This window comes from Prionailurus bengalensis, chromosome D1, assembly GCF_016509475.1.
Source record: "Prionailurus bengalensis isolate Pbe53 chromosome D1, Fcat_Pben_1.1_paternal_pri, whole genome shotgun sequence".
NCBI classification, from domain to species: domain Eukaryota; kingdom Metazoa; phylum Chordata; class Mammalia; order Carnivora; family Felidae; genus Prionailurus; species Prionailurus bengalensis.
Window position 1 is genome coordinate 16533954 of NC_057346.1, and position 15059 is coordinate 16549012.

Consider the following 15059-nt stretch of genomic DNA (forward strand, 5'->3'; position numbering starts at 1 on the left):
GGAAGAAAACACTCGGCCCCGTTCAGGAGCCTGGAGCAAATCCCATTTTTCTGGATTACGAGGATAGTCTCGGGAGATGCTAGCTCGTAGCGGCCAGCCCTGCCAAAGGCCCAAAGCAGCACGACCCGCGCACAGAGGGGATGTAATCAACTGGGGACAGTGGAGAGAAGCAGAAGGAAGCGCATCACTTGTAGGGCTGTTGAAGGAAAGGCAAACCCTCCTAGGAGGCCAAGAAGGAGCAGTGAGAAGGGCGAGAGGAAAGACTTTTGGAAAAGGATGGTCAGGCTCAAGCCTCATCCCCCACCCCCATTTAATCGTTCTGAGCATGGGAGGGGTGGCAGTGAGGGGTGGGAACTTGGAGGCAAGATGGGGTACCTCCCCGTGCTGTTTGTCTCCACCATGGCTCAGCAGAGGCCACAGCACTGGTTGGATTAGGAGTCCTTAGAGACTTCGGATCCCAGCTGGGCGCTGTGGATTTCCTGGCGGCAGGGGCGGTGTCCAGGGCAGGGCCAGATGCCAGCCTTGGGTCCGAGGGGAGTACGGAGGTGCCCCGAGTGAGTGAGAGAGGAATGAGGTTTAAAGCCGCATCGGGATACCCCAGACATTCAGACAGTGCTTGAAGGCAATACTGACTTTCCCACAGGGCTGCAATGACCTTTCTCATTCCCTCTCCTGCTCTCCCCTCTCCCCCCCCAGGAGATCTGCACAGAAACAGGGCTCCACCCTCAGAACCCAGGGCTTCAGCTATCCTCCGTGCAGGAGGCAGTCTTTGACCTTGAAGAAGTGACCCTTCTACCCCAGGCCATTGGCCATGAGATCAGCCAAGAACCTGACCTGGGGTTATACCTAAGCAGAACGTATTTGTGGCACCATTTTCAGATACACTGAACTTTCCAGGAATGCAACTGTTATGTAAAATGAAGGATGATTGTGCTTTTTTTGGTTTGGAAGTTGACCAAGAGTTGTTTGCCATTTCAGAAAAGCACTTCACTGACAGCAAAGCTGCTCTGGTATTTAAGTCACCAATACCACATGCCTGTATCAGATTGTGTTTGTGTCTGCTGCACTCACGGGGATTCTGCATGTATAAACAAATCTTTATTACATCCAGGCAGCCGATATAAAGACAAAGTATTGTCAATAGTCGTATGACTGTCAGCTCTTAAATCTGAGCTCTTCACTGTAAGTATGTACAAATTTCCGACTATCTCCTTTTCAAATACAGTTTATCCATTGAAATACAATTTCCCTTTATTTTTCTGTTCTGTTGCAGTTAAAGTGTTATATTGATCTTTTCAAAATCGCATGTGTAGGTCAGTTATTTTATTAGTAAGATTCATTCCAAGGTGGTAAAGACAGTCTACAGAATGTCTGCTCTGTTCCTCGGGTGTTAAGGCCGATGCGATAGAGAACCACTGAACCAAGCAACATATAAAATAGAGTCCCTGCCCAGAGGTGCTCACCCACAGTGACACTGCTAACCAGTGAGGACAATGGAATAAATCATGTTTATGTCCACCCCCCCAAAGCCTATTGGCCTATTGGGGCCTGTTAGGCAGTAAGAATGCATTATTTGTGAGGTGCCTGGGTGGTTCAGTTGGTTAAGTGGCCAGCTTTGGCTCAGGTCATGACCTCACGGTTCATGAGTTCGAGCCCTGCATCAGGCTCTGTGCTGACAGCTCAGAGCCTGGAGCCTGTTTTGGATTCTGTGTCTCCTTCTTTCTCTGCCCCTCCCCCATTCGCACCCTGTCTCTCTCTCTCTCTCTCTCTCTCTCTCTCTCTCAAAAGTAAACATTAAAAAAAATGCATGATTTGCCACTAGTGACTTCTCTAACAGGCAGCTTCCATATTCTCTGGAAGCACACATAACAGCAATGAGCTCTGTCTAGAGCTAGGGAAGAATTCTCACAGGAGGAGTCAGCCCTGGGTCTTTCCCCAGGTCTACAAAACGATAGCTGGCACTTGTCCAGAAGCACCCAAAGCCAGCCATGCTCTGCGGGTAGCTGCTTCTGCTCCTCTGAGGCAGAGGTGGAGGCTGGGAGGTACAGAGGAGCAGCGATGGGGTGGGAAGGAAAAGTGGCCTGTTCCAAGGAAAAGACAGGACAGACACATGCAGGTGCACTGTCCGTGCAGAGCCCGATGGGGTCTTGAACCCATGAACTGTGACATCACGACCTGAGCCAAAATCAAGAGTCTGACACTTAACTCACTGAGCCACCCAGGTGCCCCTATCCAGAAAGTCATTTTAGAGACCTTCTTAAAACCAGAGTCTAGAGGATAAATGGAGCTGAAATAGACCAGACACTTGGAAACCAGCTAGAGAGATTTTACATGAATCCAAGTAAGAGAGCAAGGGAATTGAAACAAGGTATACTCTAGGAGTAAAAAAAAAAAAAAAAAAAAAAAAAATAGAGAACACGCTTTAAACATCTCAGAAATCCAGGGGCACCTGGCTGGCTCAGTCGGTTAAGCAACATGACTCTTGATTTTGGCTCAGGTCATGATCTCACAGTTCATAAGATCGAGCCCAGCATTGGGGCTATTAGCATGGACCCTGCTTGGGATTTATTCTCTCTCTCTCTCTCTCTCTCTCTCTCTCTCTCTCTTTCTCTCAAAATAAATAAATACAAGAAATCTCAGAGGCGTGCCTGGGTGGCTCAGGCAGTTAAGCATCCGACCTCGGCTCAGGTCATGATCTCATGGTTTGTGGGTTCAAACCCTGTCTTAGGCTCTGTGCTGACAGCCTGGAACCTGCTTCAGATTCTGTGTCTCCCTCTCTTACTTCCCCTCCTCCACTCATTCTCTCTCTCTCTCTCTCTCTCTCTCTCTCTAACATTAAAAAAATAATAACAGGGGCGCCTGGGTGGCGCAGTCGGTTAAGCGTCCGACTTCAGCCAGGTCACGATCTCGCGGTCCGTGAGTTCGAGCCCCGCGTCGGGCTCTGGGCTGATGGCTCAGAGCCTGGAGCCTGTTTCCGATTCTGTGTCTCCCTCTCTCTCTGCCCCTCCCCCGTTCATGCTCTGTCTCTCTCTGTCCCAAAAATAAAGTAAACGTTGAAAAAATAAATAAAAATTAAAAAAAAATAATAATAACAAAAAATAAAAAGAAATCTCAGAAATCCAAGAAGACAACTTGGGTGGGGTGGATATGGGGACTGACTAAAAGCAAGTGTCAAGATAACCCTCCCCCAAACTCCAGGCTTTAGCTTGGCTGTATTCAGTGGAAGCATGATAATAGGGGATGTTCTGAAGTGGAAGACGTTGAGTTCCATTTCACACAAGTCAAGTTCAGTGGGCAACTGAATGAACACTCGGTAGTGGAGAGCTTTAGGGAGACGGCTTCGAAAGCAAAATTGCAGAGGGCTAAGAAGGTAGAAGTCGAAGCGATGTAGACTAAGTAGCTTTGGAACAAATGAGGAAAACAGATGACTGGGTTGATCTGCATTTGGGGTTTGATGAAATGAAGTTTTGGAAGGTCAAGTAAAGTAACAGGTTGCCATAAAAGTATGGTAGAAATAGTCCTGGGATCCAGTGGGTAGAGCAAAGCCAAGGACCTAAGACCTAGACCAGTAATTTTCAAACTTGCTTGATCATCAGAATCACCTGAAGGACTCATTCAACTGAAGCTTGCTGGGCCCCACTCCAGAGTTTCTGATTCAGTACATCTGTGATGGGCCCAAGAATTTTCATTTCTAACAGGCTTACAGACTCTACTGTTGCTGACCCGGAGGCCACACTTTGAAAACCTAGACCAAAGTCGCTGGTAGATACTGAATAGTTTCCTGAGTGAATTGATTAGAGTGCTCATCTTCAAGAATGGAAGACGGTGGTCGGAATATAACTGCAGAATTTGAATTCAGAGAAGGAGCAATTTTGGGCAGACAAGATTCAGGATGGACCCTCCCAGGGAAATGATGGGAGGTCAAGGAATCGAGTGTTGTGGGGTCTTCAAAATGAGTCACATCTGTCAGAGGCCTGAATCTAAAGGGGAGCTCAAAGAGGAAGTCAAGATCTGAAGGGGAGCCTGGCTACTTTCTGGGCCTGAATTATGTATAGTTAACTGAATATCCACCTGCAGACATGGTGGCCCATCCAGGTTAATGCACCAGTGCTGGTAACAAATGTAAGGGAAATTTGGGACTCTGCTAGTTTTGTGTGGCACATTCTTTTTCTTATCTTTTTTTAAAGTTTATTTATTTTGAGAGAGAGCAAGTGGGGGAGGGGTGCATAAGGGGGGGGGGAGAGGGGGAGAGAGAGAGAGAGAGAGAGAGAGAAAGAGAGAGAGAGAATCTCAAGTAGGCTCCATGCTGCCAGTGCAGAGCCAGACACAGGGCTTGAACTCACAAACTCTGCAATCATGAGCTGAGCCAAAATCAAGAGTCAGTCACTTAAATGACTGAGCCACCCAGGTGCCCCTGTTGGGCACATTCTAAAAATTTTTTTATTTTATTTTAATGTTTATTTTGGAGACAGAGCACGCATGTGCATGCGTGCCAGCGGGGGAGGGGCAGAGAGCGTGGGGAGGGGCAGAGAGCGTGGGGAATGCAGGATCAGAAGCGGGCCTTGTGCTGACGGCAGAGAACCCCACGTGGGGCTCGAACTCACAGCTAAATCATGACCTGAGCTGAAGGTGGACCCTTAACGGACAGAGCCACCCAGGCACATTACACATTATGTAAGTAAGGTCTGCGCTGGGCCTCAGGTTTTTTGGGGGGGTGCTCTAAGGTGGAGATCACAGCCTGGGGATTCCAGCCCTGTAAGGGAGCAATTCACCTTAGACCCTCAGGCTGAGGGGAGCAGGACAGACAGGAAGGCTGTTCTTTCTGGGAAAAGCAGCTTGTAAAGAATGAAAATTCCACTAGATGAGCATGTTTACAGAATAAAAATGTCTGTTAACCCTCAGCCATGATTCTGTACCCTTTATAGCTTCCCCTTTACAGGAACAGCTGCTCAGAATACCCCGCAAGGGTACAGCTGTGATTAGGTCTTAAATTAAGGCCACCTCCAGCATGTCTTCCTTACTGCCAGCTGGTACCGATGAACACTGAAACCCAAGGTGCTGCCTTTGATGCTTAACACCTGTGCAACCTTCCACAAAGTTCCTTTCTCTCCGTGCCTGTTTTCCCATCTGTAAAATGCCGGTAATAGTGCGTCACATTGTTTGGATGAGGTTAGGCAGGTAATGTAAAGCTCTGGACATTAGTGAGCATCCTAATAATACTAGTTATGATTTGTTGCAGTGTCTGATGCGGGTCGTTGACGATGCCCCGACATGCGTGCGATTTGTGGTCCTGCGGTGTCACCTGTTGCGTGTGTCCTTTCCGTGCATCTGTACAGTGGTGCTGCCACTTTTTCTAGGTAGACGGCATCTGGGGATCTTGAGGATGGCTGGGTCTGCGCGTCTACGGGGAGCCCGGGAAAGGACTGGCGCAGCCGCAGAAGGGCCTGCAGTGGCGCCTGCCGGCCGCTGGGGGCCGCAGGGGCCGCTGGGTTCGCCCCGCCCCCGAGGGGTCAGGGGTCACCGAATGGCCGGAGATCGGCAGGTCGTCGCGGGTACGCAGTCTTGGGCCCATGGCGCCCGCGCAGCGTTGTCCTCTGTGTCGCCAGACCTTCTTCTGTGGTCGCGGACACGTGTATAGTCGCAAGCACCAGCGGCAGCTGAAGGAGGCTTTGGAGCGGCTCCTGCCCCAGGTGCGGGCGGGAGGCGGAAGGGGGATGCGGGCATTGCGGTGAGAGCGCGAGGGTGTGGGGTGCGGGGGGACCCCTGGGGTCCTACACGGCCTCTCCCCGCCGCAGGTGGAGGCCGCCCGCAAAGCCATCCGCGCCGCTCAGGTGGAGCGTTACGTGCCGGAGCACGACCGGTGCTGCTGGTGCCTGTGCTGCGGCCGTGAGGTGCGGAAACACCTGAGCCACGGAAACCTGACCGTGCTGCACGGGGGGCTGCTGGAGCATCTGGCCAGGTGAGAAGCGGCCTGGGAGCCTCATCCAGCCCACTCGCCTACCTGTGTGGGAGCGAGGGTTTAGGAGTGGGGGAGAGGAAGAACGCTGTGATGGTTTGATGAGGGTAGATGGAGTCACCTTTAGGCATTGCATTCTTTAGGGGTAGAAGGGTTTATGGCTTGCATGGCCCCAGTGGTAGTGGTGGGAAAGCCAGCTGGGTAGCTGGCTCGGCATTACCTCCCATCGTCTATCAGATGCCCCTGTTTTTCTTGGAAGAGGGAGACTGGACATCTGGAAGAGACTGATAACAGTATCGTCAGCCTTGCCCAGAGGCAGAAACCCCGATGTCAGTGTGCACTAGGCATCTGATGTCTGCATAGCTGAGTAATATTTTGTAATAGATCATTGAGATTATTCCTTCCTTCTCAGCCCGGAGCACAAGAAAGCAACCAACAGATTCTGGTGGGAGAACAAGGCAGAGTTCCAGATGAAAGAGAAGTTTCTGATCTCCTCCCAAGACTATGCACGGTAAGTCATTGGTAATGAAAGGCGAACTAACAGAATAGGGCTTCTCTGGGTCTGTGTCGGGTTCTAGAGCTTCCTCTACTAATTGGAAAATTCACTAGGGACTTCATAAGTATCTATCGTTTTCATAGCACTCATGGTGACAGGCACTATACTGGACACATAAGTATGACAGTCCTTGAAAGGTTTATGTCTACTTGGGGGGGTGGGATTTACAATGCTGTTAGCAAATGGAGAATAGTATGTAACAAAAATTGACTATAACCAACCATTTAAATGCGTGGTACAGAGAAGATAAAGTCCTTTAGAAATAGAACAGGCTTTTTATAGTGTGCAAGAAACTGGTACTCTCCCAGCGTCAATAGTTTTAGACTATTTTAACTGGCCTCTGAAGGACCCTGAGAAACTGGAGTGCAGGAAGCTGGTCAGCACGGAGTGGGGGAGTGCTGACTGCTTCAGGAAGAGGACACAGGCAGCCTCACACTACATCTATTGGGACTATATTGAGATTATGGGGTACAGAGCCCAAGGGGATCCCAGAGCCAAAGTTACAAAAAAAACTCATGTCTGTTCTTCTCAGTGTGGAGAATAAGGGGATGATAAGAAATGCCTAAAACTTACTACCTTGCCTTCAAATCTGTGGCTCATACAGGCAGGAGATGGGAAACTGAGGCCAAAAAGCACTCACTCCTTACATCCTGACCCAGCTCCAGATGGTTTTGGTGGGTGAATAAAGGATAGCTGAGCAGAAAAGGTTATAATTGAGAATTGCGAGGATGGACACTTTGAACTTTTTTTTTTTTAATGTTTATTTATTTTTGGGACAGAGAGAGACAGAGTGCAAGTGGGGGAGGGGCAGAGAGAGAGAGGGAGACACAGAATCTGAAACAGGCTCCAGGCTCTGAGCTGTCAGCACAGAGCCTGATGCGGGGCTCGAACCCACGAAGATCATGACCTGAGCTGAAGTCGGACACTTAACCGACTGAGCCACCCAGGCGCCCCTGAACTTTTTATTAGTCTTGACTTTTGAATCTTATAAATTTCAAGGTCACATGCACAAGGCAAAACCAAGCCTAATTTGACCAGTAAAGATACCACGAGCCCTCTTTAGACTGTTCATTACGTACACAGCAAAAAGAATACACCTCAAGTGCCCACTTCCCAGGTCCTTGCCCCACCCACCAGAAAGAACCACTCTGAAACAAAAAGAGCTAGCTAACAGCAGTGTGAGCATGAGACACCCTGCTGCTGGGAGCCCAGTCTGGCCTACAGCTTTAATCTGAGTGGGCAGAAAGCAGCATACTGCCATCAGAGCCCGGAGGTGATGACAGACTCTCATGACAGCCTGGGGGTGTTGGGGGAGATCGGGAGGTGAGTGGCAGATGGCCCCACAGCAGCTTTTCAGCTCTCCCATCCTCTTGTATTCCAGGGGCATCACACAAGCGTTCGGCTAAGACTCTGATGCTACAGTTCTAGGCTTCGCCCGTATGGATAGGCACAAGGCTGCCAGGGCACCGTGGTAGAGCCATTCCTTCAGCGTTTTACGTACTCAAATCAGGCCAGAAAGCAAATCCTAAGATTAATTGCAAACAGTGACAAGTTATCATAGCTGTATATAAATTGGTATCACAAAAGAATAAGAATTTAAGTAACTTGAACACAAAATTCTGACCGTATACCCTCAAGAAGGCTATTTTTTAAGGACTAAAAAACTGCAAAGAAATTGAGGCTTGCTTAGTGTTTTTGTGATAGTGGTATCAGTAGTATTGGTATTATTCTGGTACCTTTACATGTGTATGTAAGATAAAAACAACTGCAAGTATATTGGTGGTGTTGCAAATATGGACCAATTCAAAAGGATAATCGATCAAAAAGGATAATTGATTTTTTTAAAAAAATGTTTTGAGGACACATGTGCACGTTGGGGGTTGGGGAGAGGGAGAGAATCCCAAGCAGGCTCCATGCTCAGCACAGAGCCCAGTGCAGGGCTCGATCTCAAAACCACGAGGTCATGACCTGAGCTGAAGTCAAGAGTCGGACCTTTACCTGATCACCCAGGTGCTCTGATCATTGATTTTCTTACGTATGGTAATGGTTTCATGGTATCTTAGGCTCTTCCTGTTCTTAGGTGCATGCCGAAGTTTTCAGTTAAGTCTCATGATGTTCTAAAGCCCATTTTTGATTTGGAAAAAGGAAATGTTTGCATAGAAGAGAAGTGGAGCCAGTATGGCAAAATGTTAACAGTGAATCTGGTTGAAAGGTACATTGGTGTTCTTTGTTCTATTTTGATTTTGAAATTACCAAAATTTAAAGAAAAAGTGATCTGAAGGTCTTTTCATAACTGGCAGGGATTGGAGTTCTTGGCTGACTTGCCCTTTTTCTTTAGATTCAAGAAATCCATGGTGAAAGGTTTGGATTCCTATGAGGAAAAAGAGGATGAAGTAATCAAAGAGGTGAGTTAAAAGAAAGGCCTCTGGAGGACCCAACCTTACGACCTTGTACCTAGCTAAGCAGCCTCTCTCCCACAGATGGCAGCTCAGATCCGTGAGGTGGAGCACAGCCGGCAGGAGCTGGTTCGGTCTGTCTTAGAGGTTGGTTTCCCTCGGAGGAGCCAGAGCAGTATCCAAATCCATTTGATCCCTGGTTCTCCCAGGTCCAGCATTTCACCTACCAGCTCTTCTAAGAGAACTCATGGACTCCATGCTTCATCTGCTCAGCTTGAATTCCCTTAACTGTCTGCCAGGGGGGCAGGCCTTGTCAGTGGCAATGTGGGCAAGGCAGGGAAGGGGGGAGGGAATGAGGGAGGGACGGGGGGAAGTTTGCGAGGACAGTACCCTCCATATGCTAGTTCCCTTCTGAAGGGTGGGAGCATGGCCAAGACAGATTGTTAAAGGGTCCTAGACACATTTATTTTTCCTGAATCAAACTCAGCCTCAGGCAGTGCCAGACCCAGAAGAAGGCTCTTCAGCGCTTGGAAGCTGGAAAGGGACCAACAGGTAAACTTGTTAAGGACTCTTGTTGAGAGTCTGACATGTTAGAGCCTTCTGTAACTTTCTGGCTGGGAAATGGGAACAAAGTTCATCTGTGCCATCCTCATGGCTCAAGGACCTCATCTGCCAGCCCGGCTCCTGTCTGTCTTTTTCAGTCAAGTGGCCTCCTCCTCGCAGCAGCCTTCTTACTTGGACCTGCCACCAGCCCCGGAGCTTGACTGGATGGAAACAGGACAACCTTTGACATTCATTGGCCATCAGGTACAATGGATAATAAGCCAGCCAGGAAGGGCCAATGCCCCCTTAGTTCCCAGGACACCCATCTCTCCTGGGTTTTGTACCTATTCTAACCCTTCCTACCTTTTCTGTGTTGTTCCATAGTATGTTCTCAGACACATTTCCTCACCCTCCAGTGATCTCATCACACCTTTGCCCCAATGCCTAAATCTCATCCTTTGCAGAACCCCCAAGTCCCACTCAATGTAGGATATCTATAAATATCCCATAAGCACTTGAAGCTAACCTCTACCATTCTATTATTCTGTTAACTGTGGATGAGTTATTTCCTCTTCCATCTCCTACCTCCTGTCAACAAGGTCTGTTTTATTACCTGACTAGAAGATGGCCTCCAGATACATATACTTTCCCGCAAGTTTCTATTCCTCCTGCACTCCTGTCCCAGACACAGAAAGTCACTGCTTCACCTATTCTTATGTTGTATACGCCAGCCATATTGTGCTTCCTGTTTTTGCACATGTAGTTATCATTGCCTTAAATAATGTTTACCTTCCTTCAGCCTAGTTCAAATGTCACCTTTTCATGGAATGATTATCTGAACAGGTTGCCTGTTATAAATGTACTCAGTACCATGTAAAAAGCTGCAAATATAATGTGTGATTTATGCTTAATTCTCTTCCTCTATGATACATATGCCCTGTGAGTAAAGGGTTTTGCTTACCGGCATCTAGCAGGCATTCTATTTTTGGTCATCTTCGTTACAGAGACCCAGAAGTCTCTTGAGGACCAGACTGTTTCTCAGTTAGTTATCTGTGCTCTTAGGATTTAACATCAAACCAGGGCACAGAACTAGCACTTGTAGTGCTTCCACTACCCCTCCCCCCCTCCTGTGGTTTGTCATTTCTCTAGCTAGGAGTATCCACACTGTCCTGGCTTCTCATCTGGGATTTTTCCCCTCCATTTCTAACTACAGGACACGCCAGGAATTGGTAATATCCACTCAGGTAAGGCCTAAGGCAGTGTTTCTCAGATGGTAAGAAACAATTATTTTAAAGAATAAAACTGATTAAGTACTACCAGGGGCCCCTGGGTGGCTCAGTCAGTTAAGCTCAGGTCATGATCTCATTTTGTGAGTTTGAGCCCCATGTTGGGCTCTGCACTGACAGTGCAAAACCTACTTGGGTTTCTTTCTCTCCCCCTTTCTGCCCTTCCCTTACTCGCATTATCTCAAAGTAAATTTAGAAAAAATTTTAAAGTACAGTATGGAGTACTATCTTGTGGATAACAAGATAGAGTTGTATCTTGAATACATGAAGAACTCTCAAAACTCAGAAGTCCTGTAAACAGATGCTCATCAGAGTGGCTAAAATTAAAGATGCACTGTGTTAACGCTCATATACTGCTATCAGGAATGTAAAATAGCAGAACCAATTGGAAAATGGCTCAGGAGTTTAAAAAGTTAAACACATACCCACTGTTATAGGATACAGACATTACAAGATAAAAGAAAGCTTACCTGCACACAGGCTTGCAACACATGATCACAGCTTTATCTGCAGTACCTCCAAGCTGAAAACGACCCATACGCCCCTCAACAAAGCAGCCCCTCAACAAAGCAACGACAGAGTAGTGCCCAACAAGGAAGGAACTATTGTTAAGTGCAGCATAGATAAATCTCAAAACTGTTAGAAGCCAGACCAAAACCAGGTACGTCCTAGAAAATGCAAACTAGAGTAACAGAAGCAAACCCATGGTTCCCTGGGGCTGTGAACAGGGATATGGGAAGGTACAGGAAATATTTCTAAAGGTTTTTCTTTTCAGATTGTACACTTTCAATGTGTGCAGCTGTATGTCAATTATGCCTCAACAAAGGTATTAAGTATCAGCACATCATATCACATGTAAGGTGTGTTGCTTTAAATTCATCCCGGGCCCTCAACTTCCCAAGGTCCTGAGTCTTGTTTTTGAACATTTCTAGTTATCAATCAGTTAAGAGCTTTTACCTAGGACAGTTTCACAGTAGCCTAAAACTTGGAGTGCCTTAAATTCTGCTGAATGGGTCTTTTCCAGGAGCTACACCTCCCTGGATGGTCCAAGATGAGGAATACAGCTCTGGAAACCAACAAATAGGGCCCTCCTATGAAGAATTTCTTAAAGAAAGTAAGTAAAAAAAATTCCAGAGTGGGAATGGGTTAAGTTTCCCTACTCAAATAAAACTGTTTACTTCTTTGTAGAAGAAAAACAGAAATTGAAGAAACTCCCCCCAGACAGAGTTGGGGCCAACTTTGATCACAACACCAGCACCAGTGTAGGCTGGTTGCCCTCTTTCGGCCGCGTCTGGAATAATGGACGCCGCTGGCAATCTAGGTATGGGCCCAGTGCCAGGACCCCAACCCACTACCCCTTTGGAGAGATCTCAGCCTTCATCCTGTTAACCCTTCACTTTCTTTCAGACATCAATTTAAAACGGAAGCTGCGGCAAGGAGCAAACAGTCACATAAAGAAAAAAAGCCAAATGTTTCCTGATACTTTTCCAACCACCATGAGGCACAAAGCCAAGCCAACAAACCCATACCTGCTCTTCTCTCTTATCCTTTGTAACTGCTTTTCTTAGGAAAAGACACATACCCACTGATTTGATTTAATAAAGTTTTATTTTCCAAAATGTACAGTTGGTGGTGGAATCTGCAAAAGAAAAAAAAAATCACAATTACAAAGCCTTACGTAGCAGGGGGATGTATACTTTCTACACCATGAGCCCGTAGGTTCTTGCCTACCTGTTCATGCATCTTCACCAGCAGCTGGGGCATCTCCACCCTTGGTGTTTCTGGTGTAAATTACTTGAGCTCTGTGCTTTGAGACGAGTTTAATAAGTCCTGGGGAGAAAATAAGGATAAGGTTTTCACATAATCCTATGAAATAAATACTTCACAGACATGAGAAATACTGAATTTGAACATGAGAGTTTAATAACAAAGGCAAGCATGCCTATGTTTCTTGGTGATAATCTGATTTATCCTTTCTAAATGAGGGACCCACTATCTGCTCTTGGGATGGTTACCCTTATTGCACTTTAATAAAACTTAAAAGTCACACTATTTCCATACTAGACACTCCAGGGGCTTAAAATATACTCCTATTAAAGTGAGATTATGAGTAGACCCACCACTCGATTTTTAAAACACAGAAAAAATGATTTACTATCAAAGCTTTTAATATTTTAGTAACTGTATTTCACTACATTTGGGTTACTTCTGTAACTCTGTATTTTCAGAGACCAAGAGAGTGTGAACAGAGAAAGGAGAGGGAGAGAATCTCGAGCAGGCTCTGCACTGTTAGCTTAAGCCCAAAGCCTCCCATGAACTAGGAGATCACAACCTGACCCGAAATTAGGAGTTGGATGCTTAACCAACTGATGCCCCTATTCTGTAACTCTTAAAGTGGATTTACTCACTTGAGAACACAAGAAATCCCTGTGCTTCACCAAAATGACAAAGAGGTACATGACACAAAACTGGCCAAGAACCCCGCTTTGAGGTCTACCCTAGAGATAGCATGTTAGAATATTACAATCACTGGTTAGCCTGTGCCCGTTTTAATAAATTCCAGTAAAAAACACATTTAAGATGGCTAACATGGTCAGGCCAGTTTTACCTGCAAAAGCACACCAGTACGATTTATCCCTCTCACCTTTACTAAGGAGCTCCTGAAGGGCTGCCCTGGCCAGGGAACCTCGAATCTTCAGTCTCTCAGAAACGACAGCTGGAGTTATAAGCTTATAATTGGGAACTTCCTTACAGAGTTTGTCGTATGTTGCTTTATCAAACAAGACCAGGTTATTGAGCTTGTCCCGAACTTTGCCTTTGGACCACTTCTGCTCCCAAAAGAAAAAGGACAGTCAGCGTTCCCTGGCAGAAATTACTCTTTCCCTCACCAAACCATCTGTGTCACCACAACTTTTTTTCCATGGCCATAGGAATATACTGCAAAGTTGTCTGTTCTTGCCCTGCAGAAATCTACGAAATTTAGAATTTACAGGGGCGCCTGGGTGGCGCAGTCGGTTAAGCGTCCGACTTCAGCCAGGTCACGATCTCGCGGTCGTGAGTTCGAGCCCCGCATCGGGCTCTGGGCTGATGGCTCAGAGCCTGGAGCCTGTTTCCGATTCTGTGTCTCCCTCTCTCTCTGCCCCTCCCCCGTTCATGCTCTGTCTCTCTCTGTCTCAAAAATAAATAAACGTTAAAAAAAATAAATAAATAAATAAATAAATAAATAATTTACAGCAACTCTGCAAACGAAGATTCAAGTAATCTGAAACCAAGATACAAAAAAAAGACCCCATTGCCATTTACGTTATCCAAGATAAGTTAGATTAAAAAGAAAAAAAACAACCACCCCCGAACACATCTGCAAGAGTTTCGGGTGTAGGCTAAGCCCCACTAAACCAATTAGAAGAACACCACGTGACCATCAGACTACCATCAGACCATCAGACCATCAGACCATTCACACTTAGTGTGTACCACCCCATTCTTCCAAACACAAAACGGTTTGAGAGCACAATTCTAGTCCTCGGACTCTAGACGCCACAACCTTAAAAACCATTTGCTATACACGTCATTTATTACTACAGCTACACGGGCCCGGCGTCCCCAGTGTCTCCCACTCTTGGAGGACTCCACGCCTACCTTCTTTTTGGCCTTGCCCCCAGATTTGTTCACTGGGTCTTTGTCTTTTTTGGCCGATTTCCCGGCATCTTTCTTCTTCTTGTCGTCCTTGGGCGGCTGTGCGGAAAAGGGAGAACGCAGCCAGATCACACGGCAGCCCCACGCTCCCTCTGCAACGGCGCCCCCACCCCGCCCAAACCTCACTACCTGAGCACATGGGTGAAGCAATCCCCCCGCCCGCCCGAAGCAGCCCGGCAAGTCTGGGGCCCTGCGTCTGGTGCCGCCTCCACCCCGTCCCGGCGCTTCCCGGCTCTCACAGCCGCACCAGTTTCCCACTCGGAAGAGCTCACCATAGCGAAGCTCAGAGAGCAACAGCCAACACCGCAGCCTCGCTAAGATGTCGGACAAAAAAGGAAGCGGCGCTCACGCACGGGCCCAGAAACCTCCACCCTCAGCAAGCGTTTCCGGGGCAAGGGGCGGAGCCAGCGGCGGAAGGTCGTAGGTCCAGCCCCCTCGTCCAGCGGGCAGCAGGGAGGGTGGTTGTCCTTCCCCAGCCGCGCACCCCGAACACTGTCCGCGGCCTTTGGACTTTGCCGCTAGTTGTGAGGTAGTCACACGTCGCTATCCCCTGGTCCTGGAAACTAATAAAGAGAGAAAACAATCTGCCAGCCTCCGTAACTACCCCCACGATCCCGCTAAGCGTG

General features: G+C 47.5%; 2 protein-coding genes across 4 annotated transcripts; one reads left to right on the plus strand and one right to left on the minus strand.

The window, feature by feature from the left end:
* The first annotated feature begins 5499 nt into the window (after nucleotides 1–5499).
* Nucleotides 5500–12360, plus strand: CENATAC (centrosomal AT-AC splicing factor). 3 transcript variants are annotated; one of them, XM_043579553.1, is made up of 12 exons: nucleotides 5501–5690; nucleotides 5796–5959; nucleotides 6369–6467; nucleotides 8593–8724; nucleotides 8851–8917; nucleotides 8993–9055; nucleotides 9396–9460; nucleotides 9610–9715; nucleotides 10665–10695; nucleotides 11762–11851; nucleotides 11926–12058; nucleotides 12145–12360. In XM_043579553.1, the coding sequence occupies exons 1-12, from the start codon at nucleotides 5571–5573 to the stop codon at nucleotides 12215–12217; spliced, it is 1143 nt and encodes a 380-aa protein (XP_043435488.1). In that variant the 5' UTR covers nucleotides 5501–5570; the 3' UTR covers nucleotides 12218–12360. The 3 variants fall into 3 exon arrangements, with proteins under 3 accessions (XP_043435489.1, XP_043435488.1, XP_043435490.1); XM_043579554.1 differs by lacking the exon at nucleotides 8593–8724 and having other exon boundaries at nucleotides 5500–5690; XM_043579555.1 differs by lacking the exons at nucleotides 10665–10695; nucleotides 11926–12058; nucleotides 12145–12360.
* On the minus strand, nucleotides 12347–14991 carry RPS25 (ribosomal protein S25). The gene is made up of 5 exons (XM_043579558.1): nucleotides 14706–14991; nucleotides 14377–14472; nucleotides 13382–13565; nucleotides 12469–12567; nucleotides 12347–12376 (listed from the first exon to the last, which is right to left on the minus strand). Exons 1-4 carry the CDS (start codon nucleotides 14706–14708, stop codon nucleotides 12473–12475), a joined length of 378 nt encoding a protein of 125 aa, XP_043435493.1. The 5' UTR covers nucleotides 14709–14991; the 3' UTR covers nucleotides 12347–12376; nucleotides 12469–12472.
* Nucleotides 14992–15059: the final 68 nt, after the last annotated feature.